Below are 21,494 nucleotides of genomic sequence, written 5' to 3'. Positions count from 1 at the left end.
AGTGGGTGGTGGGGGCCCACCGGTACTACCTGCTGGACGCCCGTTCAGCCTCTGCTTGGACCACAAACCCCTCCAGTAGCTCTACCGCATGAAAGAGGCCAACGCGCGGATCACCGTTGTTATCTCGCTTTACAACCCTACTTTGGAGTGATCCATAGGCCGGGGGTGCAGATGGCTGTGGCGGACTTCCTCTCCCACTCATGCGGGGGGAGTAGGCGCGGCCGGACGATGCCGGGGCCTAAGTCTGGCGGTGGAGGTATGCAGGAGGGGGTGTAGTCAATGCTGCTTGCAGGAGGAAAAGTCACCGCCGCTGTCCATGGTACTGAGGGCGAGCACCATCGGGCATGTGCTGACGGCGAGGCACAGCTGGCAGGTCATTAGATTTCACAGGTGGAGGAAGTGGAGGATTGGGGAGACTGAAAAGTCTGGAAAAACGATTGGAGAACTGGAAAACATTAAACCTTTGTTAACGCTGCACAATTGGCTTCCTGCGTGTCTATCTGTGAGTCTGCGAGTCCACGAAGCTTACAGTGACACTTGTCAACGGTTAGCATGATAACTTTTTCAGCTAATTTTACACAGGTTTCTCACAAGTGTGAAGTTGGCCCCCGCCCCTCGCAAACCCCTAATGAAATAGTCTCACTCATTTGTGCTGCTTTCGTTTCAGAGTTAATAAAGATTATTTTATAGGTCATTTAAAGGTCACTGAGCCCCCCCATTCTCCAAATTAAGTCCAAAATAAGGCAAAATAGTTGTATTTGTTTGTGCTTCGTTTTTGCTGGTTTGTGCTGCAAACATTTTTGGTCTTGCTATTATAGTTTTTAAGTTATTAACATTTTATGTTTTTTATGCTATTAACACGTAATTAAGTTTTAACATGTAAACAGCAATGAACTATGTCAAAACTTCCCCAAATTAGTCCCATGTGTTTGTGCTGGTCTGTGCAGTTGAATTGGTTGTTTGTGCTGCTTTCGTTTCTGAGTTATTAAAGATTATTTTATAGGTCAATCAAAGGTCACCCATCTCCCCTGTTCTCCAATTGATTGTGCTGCTATAGTTTTTGAATTTGTAACGATTAAGTTTTTGGGAAGTGACATCACGAACGAACCGGAATTCTCAATTTCTGAACAAAACAGTCTCGTTTGTGGTCCAAACAATACCAAAATATTTACATTTATTTTTTCAATTTTTTTTGCTGGTTTCTGACATAGAAACTATTGATTGTGTTGCCATCATTTATGAGTTAAATATTACGATAACGAAAGGGACATCACCTCTAAAAGTACATCAGGAAGTTGTTTTCTGTTGTTACTGCCATGCTGCTTGTACACCACTTCTCAGGTCATACAGTTCCCAGACACATGCTGCCTTTTTTCAGTAGGATACATAATGTCCAATATCACTCTGGGTCAAGCCTGCCCGAAAAGCAATGACTGCCCTCAATGTGAAGGTCTGTCTTTGGAGCACTATGTTGGAGGGGAATTCACCCAAGGGAATCCTCTCTGGTAGAGAACCCTGTGTACTGGAGTTGCTGAGCAATGGCTGCCAAGGTCAGTGTCAATACAAATACGTTCTCCCAACCTCCAACTCTGGGTAAACCTTCCTGCACATATTTTATTTCCTGTTTGGTGTCTTTTCTGATTGGTCAAAGGAAGTCCGAGTCAGGAAGGCTGAGTCCTTCTTCCACAGCAGTCGCAAAATGGGAGATATCAGAAGTCTGGAGGACACCAATGGAGTAATGCAACCTCCTTGTGCTTCGTTTGATTAGATTGCAATATAGTGAAGAACATTGTATTAACAAATAAACAGTCGAGATGTTCCAATGTGCATCTGTTTGTAGCATACCAGATTTTAGATGGACAGCGTGAAATATTTTCTTCAGGAGTCTTTCCCTCTCTATGTAGATCTGTTGGGTCACACCCTGTGTGGCAATGGCTTTTACCAGTTCAAGGAACTGGTTGCTGTGTTTGTTGCAAGTGACAACCTTCTCAAAACAAATACTGTCACAGAAATAACTACATAAGCTCTGACGACATATATCAAATGCACAAGTGTTTTAGCTCAGAGACTTTTGATTTATCGGCTTTAAGGGGGTCCTGATTGTTTCCTCTTTTTTTTTTAATCAACTACAGTTTTACCTTTTTCTGGCTTGCAGGTGGAACTGCATGGAGCCATTCTGGTACAAGGAGAGAACTCATCTTCTTTTCTTTAGATTGAACCACCACTTGGCCTCTTCAGTTTTCCACAGCATCTTCATCTGTTGGGTGTGTGTTTGTGGAAGCATCAGCCTCCTCACAGGGGTACGTATTCTAGCGTCTCATCTCTTTTACAGTGGATGCAGGGTAAATCTGCATGTGGCCTTTGATGGAGGACAGATGGCGAGCAATAAAATTACCCCCACTATAGGTAAGTTTTCCATCCATCCATCCTCTACCGCTTGTCCCTTTTAGGGTCGCTGGAGCCTATCTCAGCTGCATTCGGAAGGAAGGCGTTGTACACCATGGACAAGTTGCCCCCTCATCGCAGGGCCGACACAGATAGACAGACAACATTCACACTCACATTCACAGACTTGGGCCAATTTAGTGTTGCCAATCAACTTATCCACAGGTGCATGTCTTTGGAGGTGGGAAGATGCCAGAGTACCCGGAGGCAACCCACGCAGTCTCGGGGAGATCATGCAAGCTCCAGACAGAAAGATCCCGAGCCCGGGATTGAACTCAGGGCTACTCAGGACCTTTGTATTGTGAGGCAGATGCACTAACCCCTCTTCCACCGTGGTGACGGTGGCAAGATCCACTTGTATCAAAACATACTCTCTGGTGAGTTTTCGCTATGAAGGTCTTGTACACATGCATTTTTTTTGTTTGACAGAAAAACTTGTCCAGTCCAATGTCTCTGTGGGGTGATCTGCATTTAAACAGCTGCAAGTAACCAATAGGATTTTTGTAACCGAATTCCAAATAATTATTTAGTTGTTCTTTGCGCAGATTGGCCAAATTGCGCAAATGAGTTGGCTCTAAATCTCCAAAGTCCATAAGCTTGTGTGTCTGTGATGCCTTCCAGACATTGGGTTGCCTCATGCCCTCGCCAGTTCTGTGGCTACCTGCACATGCAAGTCTCCAGACAAAAAACGCTTTAAACAGCCAGTGTGTAGGAGTCATCTGTGTTTTTGATGCAGCATTTGACCGCCATTGGGCTGTTAATTGCAGGCTCTCTGTCACATGTTAAATGGACATGACCATGACACTCAATTGAGTTGCCTTTCCTGTCAATGTAATTTCTGGTGATTGATGGATAGACATTTACTCTTTTAAAAAAATATATAAAGAATCTCTTCACTGCCTTCCAAATGTGCTCATTGATAACATGAGTCCAGGGGCCTGGCATCAAAATTGTACATTCCTTTTTTGCTATAAACTGTTATTTTGTATTCAAACTTTTCTGAAATGAATTCAATCCATTTTCAAGTGAAGTGAATTATGTAGCGCTTTTCTCTAGTGAATCAAAGTGCTTTACATAGTGAAACCCAATATCTAAGCTACCATGAATTGATTAACGTGGACCCCGACTTAAACAAGTTGAAAAACTTATTCGGGTGTTACCATTTAGTGGTCAATTGTACGGAATATGTACTGTACTGTGCAATCTACTAATAAAAGTATCAATCAATCAGTCAAACATTTAAATCAGTGTCGGTGGCACTGGGAGCAGGTGGGTAAAGTATCTTGCCCAAGGATACAACGGCAGTGGCTAGGATGGCAGAAGCGGGTGTTGAACCCTGCAGTTGCTGGCACGTCCGCTTTACCAACCGCCCCATCAAAATGAAAAGCTTGATGATTTGGTTCATCAGAAGGAGAAGCTGAATAATCTGTGTCATCAGTAGTCACTAACCAAATGTTGTGTCTGTTTAATTTGAGAAAAGAATACAGGGCTTTGCCGTGATGCTATATTCCAGCTGCTCACTAAGTACTGTCCATATACTGGAATTAGGAGTTCTTATGTTGCAATTTTGGATTATGGCCTCCTAATGTGCAGAGAACTGAAAAGAATAAATCCCTGTCTGCTGCTGATTTTTGGGGCATCTTGTTTTAAGAAGAAATACATACAATTAGCATCAATGACTTTATTACTGCAATGTATTTTTCTACCAATTAAAGTGGTACCCAACATGGTACTTTGATCAAATCATTAGAACATTGATATAGGTATATGCAAACCTTACAGTAAATGCAATGCACGTTTGAAACACGTACATACTATTTTACATGCATAGGTAAAGCTTACCCATGTTCATTCCTTAGCAAATAAACTTGTATGTAGGTCTGTTGAGTTAAGTTGAGACCAATTAACCTTGCATTTCTGCATTAGAAGTTTGCATTCAGCTTTGTATACAACTTCAGTGTTAAAAATGTTTACATTGGCCAACGATGTACTTTTTTGGGTCGTATTTACAGAGCTGGAAAAGTAAAACTTGCAAAAGCTTTCTTACAATTTTCAATTCCACAGGTGTACCAGCATACTTGCCAACCTTGAGACCTCCGATTTCGGGTGGTTGGGGGCGTAGTTAAGAGGGGTAAATTTACAGCTTACAATTCAACAACTCGAGTATTTCATATATAATTCATACACATGTATATATATATATACAAATATATATATATACAGTGGGGCAAAAAAGTATTTAGTCAGCCACCGATTATGCAAGTTCTCCCACTTAAAATGATAACAGAGGTCTGTAATTTTCATCATAGGTACACTTTAACTGTGAGAGACAGAATGTGAAAAAAAAAATCTAAGAATTCACATTGTAGGAATTTTAAATAATTTATTTGTAAATTATGGTGGAAAATAAGTTTTTGGTCAACCATTCAAAGCGCTCACTGATGGAAGGAGGTTTTGGCTCAAAATCTCACGATACATGGCCCCATTCATTCTTACCTTAACACGGATCAATCGTCCTGTCCCCTTAGCAGAAAAACAGCCCCAAAGCATGATGTTTCCACCCCCATGCTTCACGCCATGTATGGTGTTCTTGGGATGCAACTCAGTATTCTTCTTCCTCCAAACACGACAATTTGAGTTTATACCAAAATAGATACATGGATGATACAGCAGAGGATTAGGAGAATGTCATGTGGTCAGATTAAACCAAAATATAACCTTTTGGTATAAACTCAACTCGTCGTGTTTGGAGGAAGAAGAATACTGAGTTGCATCCCAAGAACACTGTACCTACTGTGAAGCATGAGGGTGGAAACATCATGCTTTGGGGCTGTTTTTCTGCTTAGGGGACAGGACGATTGATCCGTGTTAAGGAAAGAATGAATGGGACCATGTATCGTGAGATTTTGAGCCAAAACCTCCTTCCATCAGTGAGAGCTTTGAATGGTTGACCAAATACTTATTTTCCACTATAATTCACAAATAAATTCTTTAAAATTCCTACAATGTGAATTCCTGGATTTTTTTTTCACATTCTGTCTCTCACAGTTGAAGTGTACCAATGATGAAAATTACAGACCTCTGTCATCATTTTAAGTGGGAGAACTTGCACAATCGGTGGCTGACTAAATACTTTTTTGCCCCACTGTACATATATATATATATATGTACAGTGGGGCAAAAAAGTATTATATATATATATATATATATATATATAAATAAGATTTAAATAAGGGATGCGAGACTACTGGTCTGGGTAAGGAGTCTGTTAAATTAGAACAAGTTTTTTCTGCTTTGAGTGTTTCAGAGTTGGAAATGTGTTTTACTGAGGTGGCTAACTATGATGCGTGCAGTTTATCAAAGCAACAAACAAACAATCGGAAAATCCCCGTTACTGAGGAGGCTAACCATGATGCGTGCAGTTTATCAAAGCAACAATCAAACAATCGGAACATTCCCGTCGTATCAATTCCTAGATATGGTCGTAATTATACTGAATGCACTGGGCATAATAAACACAACATTATTAATATTGCTACTACGGATAATTTGATCAAAAATTCCCTAAAACAGCCCACTACCTATAATATAGGTTTTTTAAACATAAGATCATTGTCTCCCAAAACGTTGTTAGTTAATGATATTATCAGAGACAACAATCTTAACGTCATCGGTCTCAGTGAAACCTGGCTTAAACCAAACGACTTTTTTGCGCTAAATGAGGCATGTCCTCCTAACTTTACACATGCGCATATTGCCCGTCCGCTTAAAAGGGGTGGGGGGGTCGCACTAATATACAACGAAAACTTTAACCTTAGTCCTAACATAAATAATAAATATAAATCGTTTGAGGTGCTTACTATGAGGTCTGTCACACCGCTGCCTCTACACCTGGCTGTTATCTACCGCCCCCCAGGGCCCTGTTCGGACTTTATCAATGAATTCTCAGAGTTCGTTGCTGATCTAGTGACACACGCCGATAATATAATCATAATGGGGGACTTTAATATCCATATGAATACCCCATCGGACCCACCGTGCGTAGCGCTCCAGACTATAATTGATAGCTGTGGTCTCACACAAATAATAAATGAACCCACGCATCGCAACGGTAATACGATAGACCTAGTGCTTGTCAAGGGTATCACCGCTTCCAAAGTTACGATACTCCCGTATACTAAAGTATTGTCCGATCATTACCTTATAAAATTCGAGGTTCAGACGCATGTTCGTCAAACTAATAATAATAATAACTGCTATAGCAGCCGCAACATTAATACGGCCACAACGACAGCTCTTGCTGACCTACTGCCCTCGGTAATGGCACCATTCCCAAAGTATGTGGGCTCTATTGATAACCTCACTAACAACTTTAATGACGCCCTGCGCGAAACCATTGATAACATAGCACCGCTAAAGTTAAAAAAGGCTCCAAAAAAGCGCACCCCGTGGTTTACAGAAGAAACTAGAGCTCAGAAATTATTATGCAGAAAGCTGGAACGCAAATGGCGCACGACTAAACTTGAGGTGCACCATCAAGCATTTAGTGATGGTTTAATAACTTATAAACGCATGCTTACCTTAGCTAAAGCTAATTATTACTCAAATCTCATCCACCGTAATAAAAACGATCCTAAATTTTTGTTTAGTACGGTAGCATCGCTAACCCAACAAGGGACTCCTTCCAGTAGCTCCACCCACTCAGCTGATGACTTTATGCAATTCTTTAGTAAGAAAATTGAAGTCATTAGAAAGGAGATTAAAGACAATGCGTCCCAGCTACAACGGGGTTCTATTAACACTGACACGATTGTATATACGGCGGATACTGCCCTCCAAAATAGTTTCTCTCGTTTTGAGGAAATAACATTAGAGGAATTGTTACAACGTGTAAATGGAATAAAACAAACAACATGTTTACTTGACCCTCTTCCAGGGAAACTGATCAAGGAGCTCTTTGTATTATTAGGTCCATCAGTGCTAAATATTATAAACTTATCACTTTCCTCGGGCACTGTTCCCCTAGCATTCAAAAAAGCGGTTATTCATCCTCTTCTTAAAAGACCTAACCTCGATCCTGACCTCATGGTAAACTACCGACCGGTGTCTCATCTTCCCTTTATTTCAAAAATCCTCGAAAAAATTGTTGCGGAGCAGTTAAATGAACACTTAGCGTCTAACAATCTATGTGAAACCTTTCAATCCGGTTTCAGGGCAAATCACTCGACGGAGACAGCCCTCGCAAAAATGACTAATGATCTATTGCTAACGATGGATTCTGATGCGTCATCTATGTTGCTGCTCCTCGATCTTAGCGCTGCTTTCGATACCGTCGATCATAATATTTTATTAGAACGTATCAAAACACGAATTGGTATGTCAGACTTAGCCCTGTCTTGGTTTAACTCTTATCTTACTGATAGGATGCAGTGTGTCTCCCATAACAATGTGACCTCGGACTACGTTAAGGTAACGTGTGGAGTTCCCCAGGGTTCGGTCCTTGGCCCTGCACTCTTCAGCATCTACATGCTGCCGCTAGGTGACATCATACGCAAATACGGTGTTAGCTTTCACTGTTATGCTGATGACACCCAACTCTACATGCCCCTAAAGCTGACCAACACGCCGGATTGTAGTCAGCTGGAGGCGTGTCTTAATGAAATTAAACAATGGATGTCCGCTAACTTTTTGCAACTCAACGCCAAAAAAACGGAAATGCTGATTATCGGTCCTGCTAGACACCGAACTCTATGTTGGATCCATTGTGGATTGAACTTTCACAGTATCATGTTAGACCCGCTCGACATCCTTTGCTTTCCTCCTCTCTAAGGTTCTCATAATCATTATTGTCACAGACGTCCCACTGGATCATTATTGTCACCGATGTCCCACTGGGTGTGAGTTTTCCTTGCCCTTATGTGGGCCTACCGAGGATGTCGTGGTGGTTTGTGCAGCCCTTTGAGACACTAGTGATTTAGGGCTATATAAGTAAACATTGATTGATTGATTGATTGATATATATATATATATGTACAGTGGGGCAAAAAAGTATTTAGTCAGCCACCGAGTTTATACCAAAATGGATATATGTACATATATATATATATATATATATATATATATGTACAGTGGGGCAAAAAATTGAAACAAGTATTTGGTCACTTCAAACAAGGAAGATCTCTGGCTCTCACAGACCTGTAACTTCTTCTTTAAGAAGCTCTTCTGTCCTCCACTCGTTACCTGTATTAAAGGCACTTGTTTGAACTCGTTATCTGTATAAAAGACACCTGTCCACAGCCTCAAACAGTCAGACTCAGAACTCCACTATGGCCAAGACCAAAGAGCTGTCGAAGGACACCAGGAAAAGAATTGTAGACCTGCACCAGACTGGGAAGAGTGACTCTACAATAGGCAAGCGGCTTGGTGTGAAAAAAATCAACTGTGGGAGCAATTATCAGAAAATGGAAGACATGCAAGACCACTGATAATCTCCCTCGATCTGGGGCTCCACGCAAGATCTCATCCCGTGTGGTCAAAATGATCATGAGCAAAAATCCCAGAACCACATGGGGGACCTGGTGAATGACCTGCAGAGAGCTGGGACCAAAGTAACAAAGGTTACCATCAGTAACACACTACGCCGACAGGTAATCAAATCCTGCAGTGCCAGACGTGTCCCCCTGCTTAAGCCAGTGCATGTCCAGACCCGTCTGAAGTTTGCCAGAGAGCACATGGATGATTCAGCAGAGGATTGGGAGAATGTCATGTAGTCAGATGAAACCAAAATAGAACTTTTTGGTATAAACTCAACTCGTCGTGTTTGGAGGAAGAAGAATACTGAGTTGCATCCCAAGAACACCACACCTACTGTGAAGCATGTGGGTGGAAACATCATGCTTTGGGGCTGTTTTTCTGCTAAGGGGACAGGACGATTGATCCGTGTTAAGGAAAGAATGAATGGGGCCATGTATCGTGAGATTTTGAGCCTAAACCTCCTTCCATCAGTGAGAGCTTTGAATGGTTGACCAAATACGTATTTTCCACCATAATTTACAAATAAATTCTTTAAAATTCCTACAGAGTGAATTCCTGGATTTTTTTCACATTCCGTCTCTCACAGTTGAAGTGTACCTATGATGAAAATTACAGACCTATGTCATCATTTTAAGTGGAAAAACTTGCACAATCGGTTGCTGACTAAATACTTTTTTGCCCCACTGTATATATATATATATATATATATATATATATATATATATATATATGTCATACTTGCCAACCTTGAGTAACCTTTGTTCTGGCATTTGCGTACTGGCGAGCGATCTCCGAATCCGGGAACATATCCTTCACGGATTTGTTGTAGACATCCGCAAAGGATTTGGGATGTTGCTTCCAGCTATCAGCATAGACATCTTTGTCTCAGCATACGTTACACCATCGGGTCTCCATTTTGCGAGGTGGCCCATAATACTGGGTTTGAACGATGCTGCGCTGCGGACGCTTTGTGCTTCGCTGACCATTCACATCCACAAATTTGAAACATTAATATCTCTTAAACGAAAGCACCCCAATCATCATTTTTTGCTGCACAAACTTGGAGAACGGGGCGATGGGTGAACTTTGATTGACCTATAAAAGAATCTCCAATAACTCGCAAAAACGACCATTACAACTGCACAAACAATTGAGACTATTTCAACAGAGTTTAGCGAGGGGCAGGGGGCCAACTTCACACAGGTATGTTTCTCGAATTCCACAGCCATACATCTTAGAGCTATGTAACTTGGCATGTGACACATGGTAACTTTTTCAGCTAATTTTGCAACCGTCTATCCCAGAGTCATTTAACTTGGTATGCGACACATGCTAAGTTTTATCATGCTAATATTAGCTTGCTAAAAATCATGATTTTGGATACTTTGGAAGTATGCTATAGTCTTCTTAATACACATATTGGCATTAGCTTGCTTACAATTTTTAGCAATGTTTTTAGCTAATTTTGAATGTTTTAACCTAAAAAATAAGATACTTGGCGTCATCTTGGCAGTAAGGCAACATCTCAAATTAGCATACTAATGTTTAATGCTAGCTCTTTAGCTCATTTTGCACGATTACACCTAAAACTCATGGATTCGGACAATTGATACCATCTTAAAAGTACACTGACTTCCACCAAGCCCTGGCTAGAGGTTCAGGGCACAGATAGCAGGCCCATCAAAAGGTTTGCATAAATTTTGTAGTTATAGCATGCAAACCTATTTTAGTATTAAAACAACTGTAATAATATGCAACACAAAAGCTGCATAAAAAACTCGGCCCTTATAAGATGATACTGAGGTGTTGTGAAAGGTCTTTATACATTTGGCGATTTGAGGCGCCACCCTGCCTATATGGTATTCACAAATTCCAAATGCAGAACATATCAATGGCTTATTTAAGATTGGACATAATCAAGAGATTCTAATGATGAGACCATAACTTATGCAGTTTCCAATGACATTTTTGTGTTTTCTCTCAAACCACTCAGAAGTATCAGCGGCTAATCTTACTAGTTTAGTCGAGTCCAGACACAGTCCCAAAACTGCTCCGCCGCTGCCTGGCAACTTCACTGCTGAGCCAAACTGTGGAGTAAAGACAGATCATTAGACAAAACCCAAAACACTCATAAGAGCAAGACGCTGAAACGAAAAAGTGAATGTTGTTGAGCATAATTTATACTTTGTTTCTACACTGCTTCTGGAAAATATTCACAGCGCTCAAATATTTCCACATTTTGTTATGTAACAGCCTTATTCCAAATTAGAATAAATCAATTTGCAAAATTTCATGCAAAATTACCCCATAATGACAATGTGAAAAGTTGATTTTGCTATTTTATTAAAACTAAGAAAAATCCCATGTACATAAGTATTCAAAGTCTTTGCTCAATACTTTGTTGGTGCACCGTTGGCAAAAATTACAGCCTGAAGTATTTTTAAATACAAAGCCACAAGCTTGGCACACCTATCTTTGGGCAGTTTTGCCTATTTTTCTTTGCCCATTCCCCTTAGCAGCACAATCAGGTTGGATGAGAAGCGTTGGTTTTCATCCAGGATGTCTCTGTACATTGCTGCATTCATCTTAAGCTAGTCAAAAAGGTGACAAAGAACTTGATGGTCACTCTGCCAGAGCTACGGCATTCCTCAATGGAGAAAGAACCTTGCACAGGGATAACCACCAACCATGCGTGTGTGACAGAAGCCAATTCTTAGTAAAAAGTTTACCAAGACTCTCAGACCATGAGAAGAAACCAAATTTTCTGTTCTGAGACAAATATTAAACTCTTTGGTGAAAATGCCAGGCGTCATGTTTGGAGGAAACCAGGCACTGCTCATCACCAAGCCAATACGATTCCTACAGTGAAGCATAATGGTGGCGGTATCATGCCGTGGGGATGTTTTTAAGCTGCAGGAACTGGGAGAATCGTCAACGTGGGGGGAAATATGACGACATCAATGTACAGAGACATTCTGGAAGAAAACCAACGCTTCTCATCCAACCTGATGGGAGCTTGAGAGAAACTGCAAAGGGGAATGGCCGCGGCCCGATTAGTACCGGGCCGCTTGAGAGAAACTGCAAAACGTCCCTTTTTCATGACAAAGAAGAAAAAAAAGAAAAAAAGAAAAAAAAAAGGAACCCCCCCCCCCCCCCCCCCCCCTCCGGGCCGCGGGACAAATTATTAAGCGTTGACCGGTCCGCGGATACAAAAAGGTTGGGGACCACTGGTTTAACCCATTTACCATTTATTTTTTTATACACATTCAAAAATAAAAAATTTAACCTTTCACACTCTCATAATGGGACATTGTCTGTAGAAATTTGAAAACAAAAAAAATTAAGGTATTCAATTTTGGAATAAGGCTGTAACATAACAAAATGGGGGAAAAGTGAACTGCTGTAGGTACTTTCCAGATGCACTGTTGGGCAACGAAAATTCTGAGTACCTACTTGCTTTGCCAGCTCAACCATTTTGAGGTTACCAGGACCAAGGCACTCATCAGAGTACACAGACCTGTAGAAGTATTGTTTCTGATGTTACTTTATAAATACAATGTACGTAGATGATATATTCTGTCCATCTATTCTATTCTAAATACAGTATACACCACTTGTTATACCGTATTTAGAATAGAATACAATAGAGCTTTATTGTCATTGTAAAACGAAATTGCAAGCAAACTCTTAATCACCATTTGAAACTATGTCTGACATATTCCCATTTTACCTGTATTATATTAACCGAAAGATAAATGACAGGAAACAATTCTACATATTTAATGTTTATTAACATTTCTAAATAAAATACACATTTAAATCAAATTAAAACACATGACATACCTCTTTACTTTGTATCTAACATGTCTCTCTACAAGTTCTGTAAAATAGGCTATAGGCTTGAGTTACAGGTGTTTTGAACACTATATTTTAATTTCTAAATGCAGAACTATGACTTTTGACCCAACTGTTTAGACTTTTGCTTGATTTATAGCTGGGTTGCAATCACGTGACCTCGAGGCACATCCGGGTTTCAGGCGATGGTCTACAGTCCCACTATTTATTTACTTAAATCAGTGCAGATTTGGGCATATTTTGAAAGGTAAATCATTATTTTATTTTATTTTATTTTATTTTATTTATTTTTTTCGAATTGATGTAGTTGTTTATACACGCTTAAGAAAAATATTTTTTTAATGATTTAAACCATTTATCATCACCAAGATGTTACAAGTTGCTACGACCTCACTTAATTTGACACTCACGTTAATTAGAGAAGAAAAGATCATGTCTTTACTTCTGAGGGGTCCACAAATAAAGCATTATTCAGTACGGTACTTGATTGACATAAGTGCAGTGCTGCTGTGATCGTGACGCTAATGAGAGAAAGGATTTGTTAGTTTGCAGTTGATTTCCTGCTACAAATATTATTTTAATCTACAATTCATGTCTGCAGTTGTTTTTATGGTGTGAAGTTCATATTTTGTCTCATTATTTTTACTACAAATGTCATTGATGTTCAGCAATGTTTGCTAGCGATACCAAGATTCACTATACAGCAGAGCTGGGACCAAGTCATTGTTTTGCAAGTCACAAGTAAGTCTCAAGTCTTTGCCCTCAAGTCTCGAGTCAAGTCCCGAGTCAAAACAGGCAAGTCCCGAGTCAAGTCCAAAGTCAAGACTAGAAAGTCTCAAATCAAGTCTCAAGTCCTGCATTTTGAGTTTCGAGTCCTTTCAAGTCATTTTAATCACAGACAAATACATTTACACAGATTGTGTATGTTTTTAAAATGCTGTATTTATTTATTAAAACCAAGTGCATTTGAAATTGCAGGAAAAAAATAGTGCTGACATTGCAATTCATAATAGCATTATTGACCAGTCATTTTAAACATTTAACTCATTGCTTTACAGAATAAACACATTTGGAAAAACAAGTTCAACTGTACTTATTTGCACAAAAGTGTTAACATTGTATTTCCATGTCATATTGCATTGTAGCTAGTTCCACAGAAGTTTCTATCCTGTTCTTACCTTATCTCATTGATCTCATCTCATACTTATGTCTGCGTACACATGAATAACATAACAAATACATGAAAATAACAATGAACAGAGTCGTACTTTTTAGATGTCAGGGTCCTATGCAATATGCATACATATTCTTAATGTAGTGTACATTTTAACTGACCTTTATTTGACTATGTTTGTCTTTTTGTAGGTGGCTAAAATACGCGGTGCTGCTGACCGCCGTCTAACGTTATGTTACTGTGTGTGATACATTCACTAACGTAAAGTTATGTGTCGGTACCTCATGCAACCCTGCTTAAAAAACACTTGACAAAAAATATGAATAAGGTAGCAAACTGCAGTGGATGCAACAGATTGCCGTGTTTGCAATGACGTTATAACCATAGACATCTTATAAGTAGACGCCGCATTGGCTGCTGTGATGCGAGCAATTTGGCCGCCATCTTGAAGTGGTGATGAGGAGCCGGCGAGCAGCCTAAACTGACAGTTGACAGGTAGAAAACAAAGATGCCGGGCGGTGTTCAGCGTTTTCCTGTTAAAATGAGCGGACTGTTGAAAATAGGAATTGGGGGATTACTTTTCACAAGTAAGATTTAACATTAACATACTATTTGCCTTCCACCTGATTGTAGCTGAGATAGGCACCAGTGCCCCCCATGACCCCAAAGGGAATAAGTGGTAGAAAAATGGATGGATGGATGGTTGTATTTTGTGAAAAGAATATTACCACAGAGTTGTGAAAGAGCAAAGATCTTCAATATTTGTATGTGAAATTCACATACAAATCTTCTGGGGGAGGATGACGCCCCTACAGGTATTTGCTTTATAAACTTTCAGCCCCACCTAAAACAAAATTCACCAGTCGCCACTGATTATGATGCATTCTCATTTCAGGCAAAATATAAGACAATACTTTCTCAACAGTATGTATGTAACCAGGAATAAGTCTTCAAGTAACAATATTCAAATACTAACATTGTTGGGTAAAACAGAATTTAGCTTTATTCTGAATCCAGTCAAACAGATTGGTGGTTTTAGCTGATATAAAAACTTACAGGTTAAAGTTAAAGTACCAATGATTGTCACACACACACTAGGTATGGTGAAATCTGTCTTTTGCATTTGACCCATCCCCTTGTTCACTCCCTGGGAGGTGAGAGTAGCAGTGGGCGCCCGGGAATCATTTTGGGTGATTTAACCCCCAATTTCCACCCTTGATGCTGAGTGCCAAGCAGGGAGGTAATGAGACCCATTTTTTTAGTCTTTGGTATGACTCGGCGTGTTAATATATGTTTATGTTTAAGTATTTGGCAGACACATTTATCCAAAGTGACATACATAAAAAATACATATAAAACAATCACTGAAAACATGATCATTTAAGGGAAGAATGTAATACAACATATCAATACAAAGTGTCAAAACAGAATAAACTCCCTGCTGCTGCAGCAACAGAGATAGTCTATAGGTCCCTAAAATACATAGATATCTAATGTATTCATACATTGTTTATGTAGAATATATGCATGTATATATAACCTAATCATATTGTTTCTTGAATTATAAAATAGCTGACCGTTTTATCCCCCTTCTCTGGGATTATATTCCCAGTATTTTTCTGGGACGTCTGGTCACTTATAGCATATAGAAATATTCTATTACTGTTAAGCAAACTATGAATAATAAAACACACCAAAACATGTGTCCTTTTATCATAGTTACACGTATGACGAAAAAGCGGGTGAAAATCAGTGGTTTTTAGTGAGGTAAGATGAATGAAATGCGCCGACTGTTCATTTCTCCTGCCAAATTAATTGCACTGAGTGGAGCGGATCACCACTCCAAGATGGCGGCCGCACGTCTCGTCTCCTCAGCGCCAGTAGCAGAAGCGCTCTATGCTGCGTCTACTTATAAGATGTTTATGGTTCTAACGTTAGCAATGAGTTTACAGCCTCACTTATTTAACTACACAGCAAATAAAAGTCACATTACTAAGCCAATAAACTTTATCTTACAATCAAAACTTAGCCTTCTTTGTGCATCTTCAAATGTCGAACGAAAGTGGAAGTTGTTGCCTCTACATATTCGAATTGCATGTTTTGCATACGGCAATTCGTTTTTTGTTGACCAAGTTGCAGTTTTTATACCCGAACGAAACCAACTTTGGCATCTTTTTTTTCAATGGCGCGTTGTTTGAGAATTATTCTTCCTTGGTTTTCCTGCAATTTGATTGGATGAGTGCTGTGGGACCAAAACAACAGTACTAATTTGATTGGCTATTGTACTGAGAGCATACAAGCTGACGGGAACAACACGCAGACAGACACAAGTACAAAATGAAAGATACGGAGCGCTCCTGAATAACTTTTTAATCTTTGGGTTTCGGGGAAAGTAGCAAGTCATGTCAGGTCAAAAGGCTCAAGTCCAAGTTAAGTCACAAGTCATTGATGTTAAAGTCTAAGTCGAGTTGCAAGTCTCTTTACATTTTGTCAAGTCGACTCTAAAGTCATCAAATTCATGACTCGAGTCCAAGTCATGTGACTCGAGTCCACACCTCTGCTATACAGTATGCTGTTGAGCCCACAAGAGAGTTGTTCATCTAGTTTATTAATTCTATTAAGGATATTTTCTTAATGCTAACAAATATAAAAAAAGACGTTATAATGTGGTCATCCGTGTCGAATAAAGCAGTTGGCTTTCCTGCACAACAACAACTATGCTTTTGGTTTCTGTTCTGAAATTAGACAATGAAATATGGTGGATTAGACCAACAGTTACAATGTTTATTACTAGGACTTAACATGACGTTAGTTTATTTGCACAACCAGGTCTTCCTAGTTACAGTGGGGCAAAAAAGTATTTAGTCAGCCACCGATTGTGCAAGTTCTGCCACGTAAAATAATGACAAAGGTCTGTCATTTTCCACATAGGTACACTTCAACTGTGAGAGACAGAATGTGAAAAAAAAATCCAGGAATTCACATTGTAGGAATTTCAAAGAATTTATTTGTAAATTATGATGGAAAATAAATATTTGGTCAATCATTCAAAGCTCTCACTGATGGAATGAGGTTTGGGCTCAAAATCTCACGATACATGGCTCCATTCATTCTTTCCTTAACAATGATCAATCGTCCTGTCCCCTTAGCAGAAAACACAGCCCCAAAGTATGATGTTTCCACCCACATGCTTCACAGTAGGTATGGACGAGTTGAGTTTATACCAAAAAGTTCTATTTTGGTTTCATCTGACTACATGATATTCTCCCAATCCTCTGCTGTATCATCCATGTATCCATTTTGGTATAAACTCAACTCGTCGTGTTTGGAGGAAGAAGAATACTGAGTTGCATCCCAAGAACACCATACCTACTGTGAAGCATGGGGGTGGAAACATCATGCTTTGGGGCTGTTTTTCTTCTAAGGGGACAGGACGATTGATCCGTGTTAAGGAAAGAATGAATAGGGCCTTGTATTGTGAGATTTTGAGCCAAAACCTCCTTCCATCAGTGAGAGCTTTGAATGGTTGACCAAATATTTATTTTCCAGCATAATTTACCAATAAATTCTTTAAAATTCCTACAATGTAAATTCCTGTATTTTTATTTCACATTCTGGAATGTTGTCTGTCTATCTGTGTTGGCCCTGCGATGAGGTGGCGACTTGTCCAGAGTGTACCCTGCCTTGCGCCCGATTGTAGCTGAGATAGGCGCCAGCGCCCCCCGCGACCCCGAAAGGGAATAAGCGGTAGAAAATGGATGGATGGATGGATTCTGTCTCTCACAGTTGAAGTGTACCTATGATGAAAATTACAGACCTCTGTCATCATTTTAAGTGGGAAAACTTGCACAATCGGGGGCTGACTAAATAATTTTTTGCCCCACTGTATATGTAGGCATTGTAACCGCAAAAGAACAAACTAATGCTATCTCTTGTCGTTTACTTATGTTTATTTCTGCTCTCAAAAAAAAATACAGAATAAACTCAATTGCATCACAGAAAGATTCTAAAACAAATCAAATGTTGAAAAAACCTTTTAAAGAGTGATCGCTGCAAACAAGCATGATTCTACAAGATGATGAAAGTGATATTTATAATTGCCATTTTTTTTAATACACTTTAATTTTTTCCTTGACTTTATTACCTTTATGAACCACTTCTTTTGGGACTCTATTAAAGCTCTTTCCTATCCCTATATTTGAACGACCGGGACACCTACAAACAGAACATTGAAATGGCATTTTCTGCTCAAACTTAACACTCACTCTCACTTGTTCTCAAGCTGCTTGACCATCATGTCAATTAAGCCGCGACGAAGAAAAACGGATATGATGTCATATGCAACCCAGCTATTCTCCTGTGTGTGCTTTTATTTTGTTACATCTGTTTCCTATTATATCACTTAGCTCACAGCCTTAAAAGGGAACCGCACATTTTTTGGAATTTTGTCTATCATAAATGGACAAGAGGTAGAAAATGGATGGATGGATTCACAATCCTCATGTAAGACAAGAACACACGTTTTTCTTTTATTAGGCATTGTTATGCATTTATGCAAATTATAAAAAATATGATCACAAGTCTGCTTACAATGGAGCCCATGGTAGTTGCTCTATTCTGCATATAAAGCGCTTAAAACATTTAATATTTACACATTTTGATCATTTTAAACATTCAGTGACGCACCCATTTGTCTCAAAAACGCATCACGTTTGCTTTTTTTTTTTTAACATCACTGATTTCTACTCACTGCATACTTCATGAGCGCCAACAAACAAAATCAAACAACACCTATTGTAAAATGTCTGCTATCTGTTAGGATGTCCATATATTCCCATTTAGATGAAGAATGACTCATAATCCTTGCAAAGAAAAAAGGGTATGAACCAAGCGCAAACCAGGTGTCTTTTCATTTCTCTCTTGCCATTTTTGGGTCTAAATTGAATGCCAAAGTTGACCAACTTATCAGATTATGTCTGTATCCTTCTACTATCCAGGTGAGAAGGATTATGATGTGGAATAAACTTTCGAGCTCAAAGTCGTAAAAACACCTAACCATAGCCGCTGATGTCAATATGGCAGCACAGAGCTAGGTAGCTCCCTCTGATCACACGGCTAAAAATAGTTTGTCAGCGTGCTTATAATTACAATATCACTAATACTTGGTTAATATTCAAGACACAAAATATAAATGGAGTATTGCTGGGCGCTTTTTGGATATTCTTTTAGAGGCATAATTTGAGTGTTATAAACAAACTTTCGAGTTAGAATGCAAAAAAAAATACATCCGTCGTCTTGTCCCTCGTAATGGTTGTGAACAATAGGCAAAATTCCCCAAATTCACCTTTAAAGGAGAAATGCACTTTTTTTTGGGAATTTATGCCTATTGTTCACAATCATTATGAAATATGTCTTTTTTTTAGGATTTCAAAGATGATAGAAAACATTGCAAAATGGGGCTGATGGGAGTCATCATTGTAGCCTTCTAAGCCCTCTAAAACAACTTCAAAACCCACCATCAACTTTTTATATGCACACGATTATCCATCCATCCATACATCCATTTTCAACCGCTTGTTCGCTTTGGGGCAGCGGGGGGTGCTGGTTCCTATCTCAGCTGCAATCGGGCGGAAGGCGGAGTACACCCTGGACAAATTGCCACCTCGTCGCGATTAATCTATATAAAATGTAGTAACAGACACAATCATAACAATATGTACAATATTTACCGTATTTTGGTCAGTTTATGCGCAGCCGGAAATAATACTTAAGCGCATTTATTTCTGTTTCTATATCAGCACACTTCACACTTCCTGCAAAAAATACGTTCCTACTACCCGAATCAAATGCGAGAGTGTTTTCTAATCATGGCACTTTGGGTAGTAGACAGCAAAGACGACTACTTTTGGACAAATTTGGATTCACAACCTTATCCGTTTTAAACTAAACACACGGAGGATGAACACTTGCTTATAGAAGTGAGCACGAAAAAGAAGCTGAAACGTTGGAGCAGATGGAAGCCGACAGAGTGCGACATGGTCATTCTGCAAATCTGGAACTTTGAGCTTACCCAAATCAACTGGAAACGTCCACGACCAGCTGGACCAAACAGACAACTGTCCATCGAGTAAGTCACTATAGTATTGTAACAAACAATTCAGGGTGTCCCAAGTTTACAGAGAGTGAGGAGGAGTTTTGTCCTTTCAGAGTTGCCGTAGGGGTGGTGACGTAGTGTGTGTGTTGTTGTTGTGGAGAGAGAGTTAAAAAGGAGTACACATTAATGAAGCGGTGACTACCGGACCTGATCTAATGTCTCCCGTTTATTATTTTATTATATAACTACACTGTATAGGCGAACCCAGGACACTTGGCTGCATTGGTGGCAGCGGTGGGATCATTTTAACCGCTGTGTTGAAAAAAAAGAAAGTTTTACACAGGACACGTGAGTTCACAGTTAGCAGCACCAGTATAGTTAGCTGCTAAGCTTCCCGGCCATTTTTTTTTTTTCGGATATGTGGTGTGGCGACGAGGATCCTTTTAAACCAGGCCGCTTGTTTGATAGACACTCACAAGCCATGAATGTCAAAGTGGACTTACCCGCCCCTTTCAGCTGCGACGGGAGCCAGAGTTTTCTCAGCTGGGCAAGTTGGAAGTAGCCGTTAGCCGCCGCGGCTGCGATGAGGAGCTAGTGAGGATTCTCCCGACTTGTCTCAGTAAGTCAGCTTTTCTGCTGTGGGACAGTCTTCCGGATGGGACTAAATCAGACTATGTTGCAGTGAAAGAGAGACTGGGAGCAGCTTTTGGGCAAAGACAATTAATGGAACGCTTCCGGGCCAGCCTATCTGCTCGTGTGCGTGCTCCAGGGGACAGCTTGGAGGTCTTTGCTGGAGACGTGAGCCGGCTGGTCACAGAGGCGTTCCCGGATTATGGAGCCATCGCGCAGAGAGAGGAGAAGTTTCGGCGCTTTCTGGCCGGTCTACATCTGGTGTTGAAGGCCAAGTGTCTTGAGCTGGGAGCGACCGACCTGGAGGAGGCTCTGCAAGTGGCGGAGCGATGTGAGAATGCCAGTGTCTCTACAGAGAGACTGTTTGAGTACCTACACTGCAGTGGGCCCCTCTGTGCAGTCTGTGTCAACGTCTGACAGCCTGCAGAGAGCTGTGGCGAAATTAACAGAGGAAATGTATGTCATGAAAAGTGAAATAAAAGAGATGTATGAGGAAAACCAGAGACTGAAAGTGCGCAGCATGGACACGAGGGGACAGAGGCCCCGTTCGTCTTCGGGGGGGAAACTCTAGCTGTAACTGCGGAGAAAGAGGATGCCAGCTGAGATTCAACAGAGAGGGACACCGTGGCCGCTCCCCCGATCGGGACCAGTTCCCATCCCAAGGGGGCTTCCCGTCACGGGGTTATCGCTCGGACCCCACGGGAGTGCCCCCCACCACTAGGCTGCCGGGAGGCAGGAGCCCTAGTCCGGGCTGGCGCGCCC

At 40.4% G+C, this 21,494-nt stretch overlaps 1 protein-coding gene across 1 annotated transcript in view; it reads right to left on the bottom strand.

Annotated features, from left to right (window-relative positions):
- Positions 1 to 21,494, bottom strand: part of gkup (glucuronokinase with putative uridyl pyrophosphorylase) — a 123,524-nt gene that overhangs the window by 6,697 nt on the left and 95,333 nt on the right. The window contains exons 21-22 of the mRNA XM_061918741.1: positions 12,433 to 12,496; positions 10,995 to 11,066 (exon numbers count right to left, since the gene is read on the bottom strand). Of these exons, the coding sequence (XP_061774725.1) occupies positions 10,995 to 11,066; positions 12,433 to 12,496 (136 nt within the window). The remainder of the gene's footprint in view (positions 1 to 10,994; positions 11,067 to 12,432; positions 12,497 to 21,494) is intronic.

Source organism: Nerophis ophidion, linkage group LG13 (assembly GCF_033978795.1).
Source record: "Nerophis ophidion isolate RoL-2023_Sa linkage group LG13, RoL_Noph_v1.0, whole genome shotgun sequence".
In the NCBI taxonomy this organism is placed as follows: domain Eukaryota; kingdom Metazoa; phylum Chordata; class Actinopteri; order Syngnathiformes; family Syngnathidae; genus Nerophis; species Nerophis ophidion.
Note: the sequence above shows the minus strand (reverse complement) of the source record. Positions and strands in the feature narration are given on the sequence as shown.